The sequence below is a fragment of the Vidua macroura genome, chromosome 5 (genome assembly GCF_024509145.1).
Source record: "Vidua macroura isolate BioBank_ID:100142 chromosome 5, ASM2450914v1, whole genome shotgun sequence".
NCBI lineage: Eukaryota > Metazoa > Chordata > Aves > Passeriformes > Viduidae > Vidua > Vidua macroura.
Genome location: NC_071575.1, coordinates 41,870,550 through 41,886,191, shown reverse-complemented (window position 1 = coordinate 41,886,191; position 15,642 = coordinate 41,870,550). Strand labels below are relative to the sequence as shown.

At 37.6% G+C, this 15,642-nt stretch overlaps 1 protein-coding gene across 3 annotated transcripts in view; it reads right to left on the bottom strand.

Moving 5' to 3' along the window:
- The window catches only part of TAFA2 (TAFA chemokine like family member 2), a 188,029-nt gene that overhangs the window by 16,586 nt on the left and 155,801 nt on the right, over positions 1 to 15,642 (bottom strand). For 2 of the 3 annotated variants that reach the window (XR_008437304.1, XM_053978554.1), the window contains exons 3-4: positions 6,443 to 6,595; positions 5,347 to 5,471 (exon numbers count right to left, since the gene is read on the bottom strand). Coding sequence is in view for 2 of the 3 variants with exons in the window: in XM_053978554.1 (XP_053834529.1) it covers positions 5,347 to 5,471; positions 6,443 to 6,595 (278 nt within the window). In the remaining variant the exon portion in view is untranslated. Of the gene's footprint in view, positions 1 to 5,324; positions 5,472 to 6,442; positions 6,596 to 15,642 lie in introns of those variants that run through there. The other variant, XM_053978553.1, reaches the window with a different exon arrangement.

The window sequence follows — 15,642 nt, the reverse complement described above, 5'->3', positions numbered from 1 at the left end:
ATTTGGATTTGGAATGTAGATAAATGTACTCACTATGGATTTCTTTTTGGCTCTGTAATATTTCTCTTTTATTTCCCTCTACCCTTGTAATATTTATTTTATTTTATTACAGTACTCTATTTCTGATATTGGTTTGGCATATAGTTACATAGTAATATACTAGGTATTGATTTCTTTCTGTTTCGCAGTTTGCTTTCCTCCACATTGCAGTTCCTTCAGCCCATCTTAAAAGTGTAGGTGCTCAGCTATTCCAGAAGCTGAATGCTCACTTCCAAATGATAACCCTTTACAACCTGGCTAAAAATATTTATTTCCCTTGTTTATAGGAAAATATTACTCACTTTCATTTTTATAGATATTTTCAGGAGTTAATAATCAATATCTACTCTGTATCTGATTTCTTCTGTTGTTAATTTATATTATTAGTATCAGTATTGCACCAACAATTCTAAAACATGCACTGTTGCCAATTTTTAGCGAGTAGTAGATATGGACATGTTGCTCATCATAGTATGAGTTTGTATCTTCAGAATATGCGTATTTTTTAAACTCTTAATATATTATATTGCATTTCATAGTGGTCAAAATCTAAAGCTTCCCAAACTGACAAAGAATGAATGGGTCTTTATGGTCATCTTCCTTCTGATAGACGACATCAAAGTTACTAAATTATCTAAGCCAGCTGCTTCCTATTCAACATTAAATATCTATCATTAGAGGCTAAGTTAGTCATGGTAGCTTTCCTCCAGATTATTTGATAAACATAAGCACCTCCAGAAGACAGTTCATCAGACTTAGAACAAAATCAATTGTCCTCTGGAACTGAACAACTCCATCTAAAAGTAAAAAGACAGTCTAGAGCTTGGGCTAGTTATCTCACTCTAGAGATACCCCAAGCAAAGTCCAGTAAATTCTACCCCATATAATTTAACCACAATTTAATGTTAAACTCTGCCTCATTCCACAGGCAGTTCTACCAAATCAAACTAAAAGCCTGAGGACAAGGTACCATTCAATTACTGTGCAATGGTTCAACACTGCACCAGGGAGGGTTTAGACTGAACATTAGAAAGCTTTTCTTTACCAAGATGATGGTGAAACATTGGAACAGGCTTCCTAGAGAGGTGTCCAAGCCTATCAGTGTTTAAGAGACATTTTGACAATGTTGTTATTCAGGTGTTTTAATTTGATCAGGCCTGAATTGGTCAGGTTGCCTGATGTGATGATCATTGTAGGTCCCTTTCAACTGAAATAGCCTATGTTTTTCTATACTTTTCCTCATGAAAAATACCAATGCATATTTCTCTGCATGTTCATAAAATATCAGCCCGGAAACACTCTCCCACTGCCTAGAGCAAGCTCACACTTCTTCAGTCATGTTCCACTTCCAGAATCTCAAGTTGAGACCCAGGATACACCACTTTACTTTGTTCTTTTTCTCTAAATTCTGCAGGAAAGACACAGAGGTTTTTGAGCTGCTCAGGAGCCATGACATGTTCCAAGCTAGTCCCAGGGTGGACGCCTGGAGAACTGGGACCCCGGGAGGCACTGGGGCACTTTACCTAAAGCCTGCCTGTATCATAAAGATAGCAGGCAATGTACTCTTCTTAAAAATACAAATGAAGCCTGTCATCTAGATCTGCCCAGGGAAAAGGCCTATCCAGAGAGAGACTTCTAATGTGGAATATACCCCATAACTAAGATAAATAAAGTCTTTTTCTTCAGCTGTTATCTGACTGCAAAACATTAGTTTTCAGTCTTTGTAAAGGGCTTGTCTGTATGATATAAACTTAGAGAATTTTTAAAATGTCATTCTCAGTTTTATACATAATAACATATTTTTCAACTGATGGGAAAATTACTTTTTTTTTTAATACAGACCCTTTCCTGTATTGCAAGAAGAGAAAGGAAACTAAAAAAAAAAAAAAAAAAAAAAAGAAAACAAGAATGAGAACTTCTGGAACTAGAATAATTATATTAGAGAGATGCTGTAGAAGAAAGAGTACTTCAAATGTAAAAAAAAAATTAAAAAAAAAAGGATTTTTCACTGTTTTGCTCATAATCCTCTCATAATTCTCCTAATGTATTCATGAACATCCTCTTTTGTTGTGGTATTATGACTGGGAACACAAGCCCATATTTTTTTGTATGATGTCAAAAAATTCACTGATTTACCTAAGTTGTCATTGGCTTTTTCTCCCTTCTTCTCCTGCAGGGTACATAGACCCAAAATAGCCAATTCTAAATCAGCACAATCAGTACTCATCTTTTTCATACACATTTTTTCCCAGTATTCAGTTATTTTCTATGGTTAATTCTTAATATCAGCCTTTTCCCACTAATATGCAAACAAATTAGAAAAACAATACCTGGTTTTGTATTCTAAAGGTAAAAAATTTCCAAATTAGATTTCTTAACATTTGAATTCTGAGTACTTCTAATTCATTATTCATGTATGACCTTATTAGATCTATATAACTGAACACAATTCAAAACCTCAAGTAGACCACATTTATAAAAATCAATTAGTTTTCTGCCATTTTTAATCTGGCCTTTTTTGCTTAGTGACTAATACCATAACTATATTTTCCTTAGTGATTAATACCATAACTAGGAAGTCAGTATCATAATTTTTTTACAATATGAGAATAAATATGCAAACAGAGGTGGACAAGCAAAATACCTCCTTCCTCCACTGTTTTTATTTCTAACATAAAGGTTAACTAGTAATAGATAAAGATGTGGAAATGTAGGTGCTACTTTTCAGTTTGGTACCCTATAGAAGATAGTATTTCAGCAGGTAATTGGGTGATGACTTTAGCACATGAAGAAGGCAAACTTACAGAAAATGTTTGGAGGTGAAGACAAACTTTTTTTTGGCCTTTTGGGAAAGCCTTGAGAAGGTTTTTCTGTAATTTACTTAAATCACCCAAGCTGTTTCATTCCCTTTGTTTCTTTACACTTTTACATTATACATGATAATCACATATGGATTATTTCATTTGACAATCAGAAACTTATTCTTAACTTCTTAATACTGGCTCTCTGTACAGTTATTTTTCATTTTTCTAAAAAAGAAAAGGGGAGGAATTTTGGAAAAAAGAGCAATTTAGATTTTTTTCCTTTTATTTATATAGACCTTGGGGAGCAGAAAGAGGAGCTACAAAAAATATGGTAGTGACTACGTATTAGGGAAAAGTACTTGCCCTTTGATAATGAGCTACTCTGTTAACACAAAGAACCACACATATTTTCAATAGCAATATATATTTTACTGACTATCAGAATGATGTCTCTTAAGATCACAGGTCACTGTATCTGAAAGACAGACCTTCATTCACCTGTCACTGACCTGGTTTCAATGACTTACGTCAACTTGCAGTCAGAAATTTGAATTGAAGTTTGCCATTGGCTCAGAGTAGCCTTGCAGCTGTGTGGGAAATGAAAGGAAAAGGAGGAAAACATACAGAATCTGGACAAACTGGAAGGCAGAACAAATAGCAGGGATTTAAGGTGACTAGTATTTCCCTTTCAGTGGTGCTAGGTCTCTTGCAGGTTATGGTAGCCATTTTACTGAATCAGTGCTTATAACAGCAAATATAGAAAAGGACTGGCTTTTCCAAAGCATTATGGAAGAGGTATGAAATGAGTCCTGAGGATTGCCCCCACCACAGAGAACAAGAAAATTCCAGCTGCTGCAAAAAGACAGACCTAAAAGTCTAACAACAACAAAGGTATAAGCTCCTGAGGACAAGAGCCTTGGGTTTCTTTAGATCCCTAACAGTGGAAAAAAATTCATAACCTCAACCAATGCAGAGAAACCTATATTCTGATAAACTTTTAAGAAGAAATCTCATCAAAGCAATCATACTTGATTTTCCCCCTTTTGTGACCTCTTTTTTTCCTACAGAAATATAATCCAGGTCCACATTTTACTTACCATTTGTTAAACCCTCTCCATACATATAAAATACATATAAAATGGCAAGTATTCTGTAATACTTATAGTGTCATGTAGTAGTAACCAGGAAAAATGTCAAAACACACACAATTCTATTTCTTTTTCTATTATTAGACACCTATCTTGTTCCTTTTGATTTTATTCTATATGCACATACATTTCACATGCATATAATCAGATTTGCATTGGCATGTACAAAGTTAAGTGTGGGCAGCATTCCAGCAGAAGAAGAAACACATGTAAAAGTGGATTCAGGAAGGGAACTGTAAAGCAAACATTTAGGAAGCATCCTCCCTTCAAAGAATGTCAACATGTTTTGGAGACTTATAAATACAGAAACTGAGACATATAGAGTTCTCTGTGGAACAGAAGGAATATAATTCAGTCAGTGCATGCTGTGTTTCACCACAGACAATGTGTATCAGAAATTTAGTGCCTATGTAAGGAATATTTCAATAAAATTACATAGATACTTAAACACTTGTTTAGATTAAACACCAATCTAGCATATTATGGCCTGACACTACAAACTATTAAATACATAAAAGAAAAGTCAGTCATGGGTAGGTGTGCTGGAGTGCAGGGGGGAAGGTGTTTAGATTTAAACACATGCATATGTGTCTTCAGAGTACATTTTCATCTTTTGTATGTTGATGAAGAATTGTGTTGACCCTGACAAGATACAATGCCATAATTTCAGGAAGTTTGTGTGTTTAATGCTTATCTGAAGAATATTTTTTATTCTGTTTTTGTTAGTCACTAAAATGCCAAGTTGAGAGCATGTTTACTTTGTTGTCAGGCATTGTATATAATGACCTTTAAATATATTTCTGTTAATATAAATTTGAACCAATAATATGAAAAGTGTCAAGTGGAAGAAAGGAACTCCCTGAAACTCTGTCAAAATTTTTTAGCAAATCACAGTTATACAAGATGGAAAGAACCAAATTACGCTGTAATGACACATCAAATGCTTACCATGCTCAGTTTCTATGTAGAAATGTGGCAATTCCATGTAACTTTAAAAAATGCTGGTTTCCTATCCTTTGAATGAAGAGTTTAGCAAAGTGTACAGACATAGTGCAACTGATTTCAGAGAGAAATACATATTAGATTATAATGCATTTGATCATTACTGTTAGTTGAAGGGATCAACTCTACTATCCCCAGTGCTTACCTGAGAAGGTCTGGCATACAGCTTACTATGTTCAAACAATTGAAAAGTATGCTGAGAAAAGTGTGAGGGACCAGGAAGTCCAATCCCAGTACAACTCTCTTCCCATGCTTCTTTAGTCTTCTCAACTTAGGTCTTCTTTGTGCACCCAATTTCCTGTGCACCTTTCTTTTTTTTACTTGGTAACATGTCAGGTTGGTATCATACCTACCCTAGTTGTTTTCACTTTATTCCCAGAGGAACAGCTCCATCCCTTACGATCTGGAAGAACTTTACATTCCTCCCCTTCAAGACATGGTTGCATGTGGCACCACCATTTCTGCTCCACTATTGAAGCTACAAGAGAAGAAAACAAATGTGTTTGTATTTTGTTGAAATGGACACTTTAAGATGTCATTACACTGCAACATTTATTTTATTTTCCGGGAAAATATGAGAAACATGTCAGCTAACAGCTAGTCTGTGATTTTCAGCCACCACAGAACCTTCAGAAGAAATTAGGTTTCCAATTTGCAAAAGGTGCTATGTGCTTCAAAGTCAATCTCTTCATAGCATTTCTTCCCAACCTCATTTTTATCTTGCTCAGGCAGATTTCAAAGTTTTAAGTAAAATCTCTTCTTTTGCTTGGTCTATAATATAGCCTAGCATAGTTTGATTAAATTTATTCCCCAATGATTACATATTTACAGCTTCTCTGACAGCCAACAACATATCAACATTAAAGAGATCATGTAAAGGGTGAATCCTGCCATTCTTTCAGAGAAAGAGATGTGAAAAATCATCTAGTATTTTCCCAAATAAAACATATGAACTATACCAGAATTGCTAAGTAAGACACTAATATTGCACTGTGAATAGGAATAATAGAGTAGGTCTAAAAAGATTAAAAATCAGACAAAACTGTGTTCTGTTCGTTTGCTCATTTCTTTCCAGTTAGATAAATATATAAATAAGATGTAAAACTGTAGCACATGAAAATTATATGCTTATGTAGGTTTTGCATAAATACTTTTAATTAAGTGTATTTCATACAACTCCAAGAGTCCTCATTTAGTTAGATCAAATTTAGCCTCTCAAGAGGCCTCTTTTGCTGGCATCTAATAATTTTGTTTAGCATTTCTACAGAGCAATAGCAAATAATTAATTTTTCCATCTTCCTCCCATTCACTTTGGACACCCCTTTCAAAATGCAGAAGCTTTCCTACTCTTATTTTAAATAGTAAACTGTAATGGAGTGGGTCTCATTAATGACCTTAAGCCAGCAAAAACAGGAACACAAAGAAAGGAAGCAATAGAAGGAGTCGCACCATCAACGCAAGAAGGAGCTGCCCGGGTGGTACCTGCTACCTGCCCAGGGAAGCAGGAACACTTCACTGTCTGTGATCTTTCTTCTATCTTATTCTTATTGCAGCATCTGTGAAGTGCCACCACTTCACAGGTCCCAGTTTTAACATGGTGAGCTGTGAAAAAAAGAAGATGAACAATTTGATATCTTTGAGAAGTAACATCATATTGTTTCATTTGGACTTTTTTTCTAATTAGAAATGCATTAAACTTGGCTCTGTAAGGCAATCTGCCACACATGAAATAAGAATTACAATGGTATTAACACTAGAATGGGGAGTTGATCTCTTTTCCAAACATAGTATAACTATCTCAGGCAGAAAACCCTGGCTAAAGAACTGTTGAACAAGGCTGCATATGGGTCTGTTCCAGTGAAGTGGGAAGCAGAAATATAAAACTAACCTAGAAAAATACATTAATTTCTGGACTCCCATAAACAGCTTTGTACCTCTACCAATATTTTTTTTTCTTTTTCCCTATGGGAGAAACTTTGAAATGAAAGTATATAAATGCTAAAATACCCATACATACATATGTTTTCACAATCCATGTCTCCAGACTTTATGCCCAGAAGAGACTTGGATATGGTATTCCAAAACCTTCCTACAGGTAGACAGAGAACAACCGGCAGGATACAGGCAAAACACTCAAAAGAAATCCAGAAATAAAATCTACTAAGGAATTACACTTTAAATTTTTCTGCCTGGCACTGCAAAGTTAGCTTGGGAACATGGGGACCCAAATCTTTCAAAGAAGGGAGACAACAGGACAATCCTCATAATTCCATATCTCTACCTATCACTTCCATTCATGCTGCTCTAGCTGATTACCAGAACCATACTGCAAGAGTCCAATAAGACGACCAATTTGGTACAAGGAGAGCTACAAAAATACCATTTCTGGTTCAGCAGCCAGTTACCAAAGGATCTGGAGTTTGGAAAATGTTTTACTTGAACTTTCAGTAGTTGCTTATACAAGGCCAAGTATTCCTGGGGGTAGTTCATTACCATCAGAAGAAAGAGAGAAAAAAATCTGAACTTTAGCTGATATTGACCTACAACCTTGTATGGGCAGGAATAATAATTATGTGAAGCAATATGTGTCCCTTAGTTCTGCTGCTATTTAAATTTTTGTGTGCTTTATGCAAAGGCTGTGTACTGAATGCTTCAGATACCTTTAATATCCCTAATGTCAAAAAATAAACAAGAGCTTCTACAAGGAAAAGAGCCCAGCATTGATGTCTGGATTCACTCCATTGTTATTTCACATTGTCAGCTCCTAAAAGGCTTGAGTAAGGAACAAAACTTGATGTAGGCAACAGACCCCATGAATTTCGTAGAGGTAAAACCCGCAGATAGCAATTAGACTCTGGGCCTTCATCAACAAAACATTTCATTGGGGAACTATGCATTTTTCAGTATAACAAATTCCAGTGAACAGTCGGTGGTCTTTGTCATCACTCAATGTGTTGTACCATGTCAAGTTTGATTATACTCAACCACATCATGCTGTGCTACAGCTGAAATGATATAACACAATGCAAGCAATTAACCCATGATCCAATATATTTTGATATGCTGAAATGTTACATTTAAATCAAAAACCTAGGAGGAAAAAAAATCTCTTTATGCACAAACACTGATTTTCTTCACTTTCTTATTCTAATTTTTAATTCAATAGAGGATAAGGAAAGTAATACTATCTGCCTGGACTTGGCAATCTCTATTTTATACCTTTAAAGACATTGAGCAAATATTTTTACAGCTACTAGCACAGGCTGCCCCAAAAATTACTTTTAATTCTTTTCCAAACAATTCCTGTGGTATACATGCCAATAAAGCAAATTAAATAAATACATTCATTTTTTTCTTAATAAAATACTTGTAAAGTTCTTTATTTGTGAATAGGACAAAAATTATCCTAGGTTATATTGGGTATGTATAATATATAGTAGTACAAACACATCCTGCTTTTGCAAGTTCATATTAACTTTAATTTTGATAGAAATTACATTCCTTATACCCACTCATCCTAACACAAATTCACTAAATTGTATTTTATGAAAGATACATTAAAAAAAACCTAGACACTGAATCTACAAAAGAAAGTAAATTTAGTGATAGGATTACTACTTACTTTTTCACTATATCAGTTTTAATTTGTATTCTGTATATCATTGATCCTGAAATTTTGTGTCCTAACTCTCCTATCATGTAACTTTATACTGCTTTACTGTCTTCACACAAATGCTGTAATACAACCACTAAGGGAAAACAAAGTACAACGTACAAAAGTAGCCATCAGGAATGGAAGCCAGTTAAAAGAGCTATTGTAAAATTCTGTGAGGGAAATTTTCACACTGAAACAAAAATTTTGAAAGCCTCCTTTTTAGTAATTAGGAGGAGAAAATCAGGCATTTTAAGACTTTTATGGAAAAAGAGTGCAATGAAATGAAACAGTCTTATTCACATACAATACAGAAAAGCATTTCAAAGGGTGAAAATACATATGAAAAATGGAAGAGAATAAAAAATAGCCACATACTATCAATAGTGTTTGGAGAATCTTTAATAAAGATGCTTTGAAATTTTATGGGTATAAAGCAAAACCATCTTAGAAAAATTTACAAAGATATTTCAAACACTGAGAAATTAGGCTAACCATCCTCTAGTTTCTATTTGCCATCTAGAAAATGCCATGATAATTCCTTGAGAGGAATACTAGGGATTTCAGGTCCTTATGCTATCAAATAATTAAGTTCCAGTGCAGTAAGTACAGGATCTGTCACATTTGTGTGAAATTAAAGCTTCTATACAGTAGATAAAGGATTCCCCACAACCTAAAACAAATTAAACTTATTAAGCCACTAGATCATTCCACAAAAGGAGGATGGTACTTTGAGAGATTCACATTTTGGTTTTGTTTCTTTTCATCCCAGTACAGATTTCAAAGTAGGCTGCTTGCTTTGCAGAAATTATTTGAAGAACCGAAAGTCATTTCTGTAATCTCACAGAAATTAGTTATTCAAAACCACTGCAAACAGTATTTCATTTGCTGCTAATGCAAGCAGTCCTTCCTGCAATCAGTGTGGAGAGGGACTGAAGAAGAAAGACTCAGAGATCTCTATGTGTACAGGTTGCAAAGTTTTCCTGATGATTGTACATAACATAATATACATATTAATCATGTTCCAGAAGATACAGAACACTGTATCATGAGAGTGGAGCTTGGAAAACAGGAATAACCATATATCACCCATTAATGGCATATCCTGTAATTAACCTGCCACTTTTACAGATATTTTTCATGTAGCGAAATCATCACTACCTAGCTCATAAATCAGAACCAGAAACTTCAGTGATCAGAATCATGTTGCTGGAAAAAATAAAACTATACAATTGCTAGTCTTCATTTTAGATAAAACTTTTCTTGTTCCTTCACAGCAATTAAATTCATTCCTTCAGGTGAATAAAATTTCAGTCACATTGGCACAGTGCAACTGGCTCTAAGTTATAACCCTTACCCTCTACTTCTGTGGGATGATTGCTCCAGGGAAGAATGGAAGTTACTACTAAAGACTGTTATTTTGTAATTCAACGTAAAAATATGAGTATAAGATATGTTGTGTAGGAATGCAAATCTTGCATTAAATCAAGAAAATCTTCTGAACAGCACCTTTTCCTAGTCTCAACACTTAAACACTGATGTTCAATTCTGTTACCCATCTGCTCAGTCATTTGGATCTTTTCTTTCCTGAAAGTTTCACAGATCAACGCATACACTGTCCATTAACAAAGAGGAAGAAATCATGTTGCCAAGAACTAAACAAAATAAAGGCACAGCTTTGTTATGATTCTGTCTTCAGGATCCCCATCATTGCAGCAGCCACATATAAATAGCTGAGAAAAAAATCATAAAGGCTCTATTAAAAGCTCTCTGCAAAGACACCAGCACAGCTGGGTGATACAGTTAAATCCATCTAATGACTAAGAGCTACTGGAAGCAAAAGAAGATCCCTTGTTTCTTGTCCAGCATTCTTTCATCCCCTGCTTGCATGAACACTGTCATTTCATAGTGAAAATGGTAAGCCAGGAATTTGGACTGTAAGAAAAATTTCCTTTCTTTTAGGGTTAGTTCTCTACCAGTTTAGCTCCTACAACTGGGTGCAGAGACCAGTGAGAAGCATTTTCAGCCAAAGGAAGAGAAAGGATCTGGCAACCACAGATACCTGATTAACTCCTGTAGAAATCAGTTCTTATATCAACTTGCAAGAACTGCAGCTCTGAAATCTTACATGAAATAAATGTATCTTATTTTATTCTATTTCAGGTAATTTTTCTGAGGTCACAGACACTATTTAAAACCTGCAAAGCTTTGTTTGTTTGAGTCTATGCTATAGGTGAGAAAAGAAGCATCAACAATAAATAGAAGAATGGAAATTCCATTTAGTCGTGAGTCTCAATCCAAATTGCATCTAATATTTTATACATTTTAGACTTTTTGTCATCTTGGGTATGATCAGGAAGATGTCCCATATGAAATACTACAGTAACCCAGTTTTTCAAAGTAGGTACATGTGCACTTTGTATCCATGTAAAGCGTATCCACATTAATGATTATAATGTAATGACTCTTTTAAATTATCATCTGTAAGGAAAACCAGACAGTATTTCAGGATATTGTCAACTCACTTCATCCATTTCCCTAAGTGATTACTCACTATTCTATACCACAATATTCAAACAAATATGTGATTGGATGTTATTGGTAAAATAAATAAAATTAGTGGTTATAATATACTCTTTTCTCCAGAAGAGGCTCTAGATCACTGCCCTACCCTTAAATGACCAGGGAAAAGAAAGAGGGTTTTCTTGTTCACATAATTTATTTGCTTTGCTCATACTCATTGACAAGGAAAACAAATGTAGGCTATTTTTCTGCTACACTTCAGCAATTTCAGTATGTCATATCAGTCTCAATGTGTCACTGTAGAGAGGAAGGATACAAACGAACTTGCAAAATCTCCCTCGCACACACAAAACACACACTCTCACACAATATTATTGCATTTTTTCAATATTTGAATAAGTGTTAGTAGCTGCCATTTATAAGCAATCAAAATCTTATATAACCACTGCCAAGTCTGGATTTCCATCTAACTTGCTCTTTAAATGTCATAATAAGATATATGAAAACAAATACACTATCCAATTTCTTCATTCAATTAATTTTAACATTCTTCAATATTTTCTATAATATCCATGTAACAGCCGTTAGGGAAAAACTTGAACGTCGTTTATTTCTACTCTACCAGCAATGGTTTGATATTACTGCAGTTCTGTGATATGAGGACACAAGCAATGTGATGGTTTTTGTTAAGGATTAAATCTTAATTTGACCAGTCATTAGTGCAGTTGGGGAAAAAAAAGCAGCCAAGATTTTGGGAACACAAGCTTCATTCAGCTTGCTTTTGTGAACATAAAACAAAGCACAACTCCATTTCAGCTCCATGGGCTGAAGAGAGAACTAGCAGCACAAACATCGGGAAAAGATGCCTTACTCCCAAAGCAGCACTGGTAGATGTACATCAACAGCAACCTTAGTGAACATTACCTTTAAAGATCAAATTCAAAACCCTTTGAACTCAATGTTTTTGGATAGGTGGTTTTTAGACCAGAATGTCGATGACAGAGTAATTTTTGCTTTTTCCAATAAAGATGACATCTGGATTTGCAACTGAGATATTTATTCTGATATGATTGAATATGCAGCACCTCTTACAATGATTGAGCAAATGATCATATATAGTCTAGACACGTGAAAACTATGGTGAATTAAGATTATTAAATAAAACAAAATCAAAGAGAATTGTATCCACAAGGGTTTTCTTTTTAATTTTATTTTGCACATTTCAAATTGGTTTGAAAATCTTAGAATATTTTTTAAATTGGGAAAATCATCAAAAACAAAGCTTTTTTTATTTTTTAAAAACTTACTTCGTGTTCTTCTTTTTCTTTGCTGTTTTATTTTTTTTTTCCTTGTTTGGCGAGTGAACAGAAAAATCAATTACAGACACAGCAGTAATTCCTGTGTCCTCAGTGGTGACAATGAGGCATGACACAGTTGTGGTACATCTCAGGAAAGGCATTCATGTTGCTTTATTTTCAGATGACACATGGGGTTGTACTATAGTAACAGCAGGACAAAAATACTAATTTTGTGCTATCGTCTTCTACACTCTTACAGAGTCATAGAATGGGTAAGGTTGGAAGGGACCACAGTGGGGCTCTGTCCTTTTGACAACCTCCCTCCAGATACTTATATACATTGTATATAATACAAGCTATCAGGAGCCAGTGGTGTTTCCTTGTGGCCAAGAAGGCCAATGGTATCTTGGGGTGCATTGCCAAGTTGAGGGAGGTGATCCTGCTCCTCTACTCCACCCCAGTGAGGCCCATCTGGAGTCTGTGTCCAGTTCTGGGCTCCTCAGTGCAAGAGCTCCTGGAGTGGGTCATACAAACAGGATTAAGGGACTGGAGCATCTTTCTTACAAAGAAAGGCTGGAGGAGCTGGGCCTGTTCAGCTTTGAGAAGAGGCAACTGAGAGATAACCCTCATCAGTGTATATATTATATATGCCCACACAATTATTTATGAAAACCCTACAAACACACCTTATTGACAGGTCCTATTTACTGTATTCACACTCCCATGCTTTGTACCTCAGCTGCAGTTATTAAAATCACTTATTCACTTTGGGCACTGAAAATTTCAGACAGAGTATGCTCTACTTACACCAGTGGAGAATCAATTTTAGGTTAAAAGTGCAGCATTGTTTTTCATTTCTCTTTTACTCTGATGTCTCTTGCATCTTGAGATAGGTTCTCAGGTGAATTGCTAAAAAAACCATGGCTGATTGCTTAGAATATTTCGCAGTGCCACTTGTAGGCAACACACACAGAGAAAATACATCTAACTGCAGCTCCTCCCAGGCTTCTTGGATTGAACATGATGTTTTCTCTCCTGAGAGAATCATTTTAAAACAACAAGAGTCATTCTTGATAAGTGTTTATTCTGCAGATGCTGGCCCAGCTCCTCTACCCCTCAATTAACCCAATTAGTCCACTTGGGTGAAGGATGATGAGCAGAGTTCATATGACAACACTTATGCACACAGCACCTCCGGTAGCCTTTAAAACCTGAACTAATGAATGGTTTGCCACAGTCACATTGCCAAGCATAATCTTCTGCACAGTGCCAAAGAAAAATCTCATCCATCAGTTTGTCTGCCAGCCATCATTTACAGCCATCTGTATGGGAAGACATTTTCCCTTTTGGAAAAACATCAAGGAAAAACTATGATATAAGCATTCCCCTGAGAAGAGCTCACTAATGAATCTGTGAGATTTAGCCTCAGATATTCCCATAACAAAATGCATGCATTGAAAAGACTTACTGGAATAAAGTAGCAAACTGGCATAGTCCCAGATGTTCTCACAAACAAAAACTACAGATGGAGCACTTCATGTAGGATCTCTTGGACATGGAGAGCCCACAGCCATGTCCTGGCCTTACTGAGGCTAATTGTATTCAATCAGTCCTCTGGCAGGAGTGAGCCTGTCTTAAATAATCTTACCTCCTCTCTCTCAGAAAAGTCAGTGCTTTTTTATGGCAATGGCTATAAATTATTACTTCATACCAAACTTTTAGCCAAAGAAACAGGAATTCAAAACAAAACCAATTTTCAGGTCGCCTGAAGGATAATTTCCTCTTCTCCATATGACCCTACTCAGCCTAGAATGTTGCCCTCCCTAGGTCCGACTTTTTAATTTTGAAATTGGGTAACCTCTAGGTTCACAAAACCACAAAACATTCAGAGACAAGATCACAAGCAGCAATCATTGTGGGAGTTTCCAGCTCTGCATATGTCCACTCACTGGAAGAGGAGCAGAAGAAGCCTCTGCACGTTATCCTAGTCCTCACCTTAAGATGGGCTCCCTGAGTGCAGCCTGCCTGCTGGGTCTTACCCCACTTCCCACTGCAGGTGCCGAGAGAGGAGCTGCTCCACCAGAGCCACCCCATTTGCCAGGCAGTGAATGAGAGGATGATGAAAGCAGCAAAGTGTTGCATCCCGGAGTTTGGGTTTAGATTAGGGTTTTTAATTTATGTTAAAATAAGTCAAGTTCTGTAATCCTGCGTTTCCCCCGCGTTGTTCCCCCCCGCGGTTTCTGCCCCCATGTTGCCTGCTGCCGGCTCTTACCCCTGTGCCGCTCCTGTAACCACCCTGCCGTCCGGCCCCGGGAAACCCCGTGCTAGCCACACGATCCCGCTCAGCCCGCTCTGGCTCGGCGCCCGCCCCTACGGGGCTCTCTGGTTGGTCGCGGTTGCTGACATCATCGCCACGGCAGCCGCCCCTATTGGCCGGCAGGCCGTGGATCCTCTCGCCCCGCCCCTCCATAAAGCCCTATCCCGCCGGCAGTCAGACGCCATTTTCTCCCATGCGAGTGCCGGGAGCGGTCGCGTCTTTCCATCGAACCGCGCCACGTGACCAATAAACCGTTCCTGCCAAGCACGGAGTAAATGGACAAATTCCTTCCTCTTTGCCGGGTCCCTAGCGCACGGTAACAGCGGTTGGCCAGCCCACGCACCCGAGACACGGAGCCGTGTCCGGGAACCCGCGGCAGCAAACCCCGGCAGCACGTGGAAGCTACGCCACAGCCGGGCTCCCAAGAGCCGCGTGCAGCCGGGGAGAGCAAAAACCCACGCCGCAATTGGCGCCCGAACGTGGTGCCGAGGCCAGCGCTGAGCTGATTGCGTGGACGGAGGTTCACCGCGGAGCTCCAGGAACAGCGCCAGGAGCCGCCGCCGCCGGCCAGGGGCCGCGCTGCCGCCAAGGGGGGAGCGCCGCCGCCAAGCCAGAGCGGGCAGCGATCCGCGCCAGACCACAGCTCCGTGCCGGACGGAAACCGAGAGCAGGGGCTCTCCAAAGTACGTCAGTGAAGTCTCCGTCGCCCACGAGGGACCAGACAGTGTGTCCTGCGTGGGACGGGAAGTGCAAACTTTCGCAGCCAGGAGGGCAGAAGAAAGAACACTTCCCGGGACTCCCGGACCCTGGTAGCAGCTTTTCTTTGCAGAGACTTCAGTCTGGTAAGTATTAGTCGTGG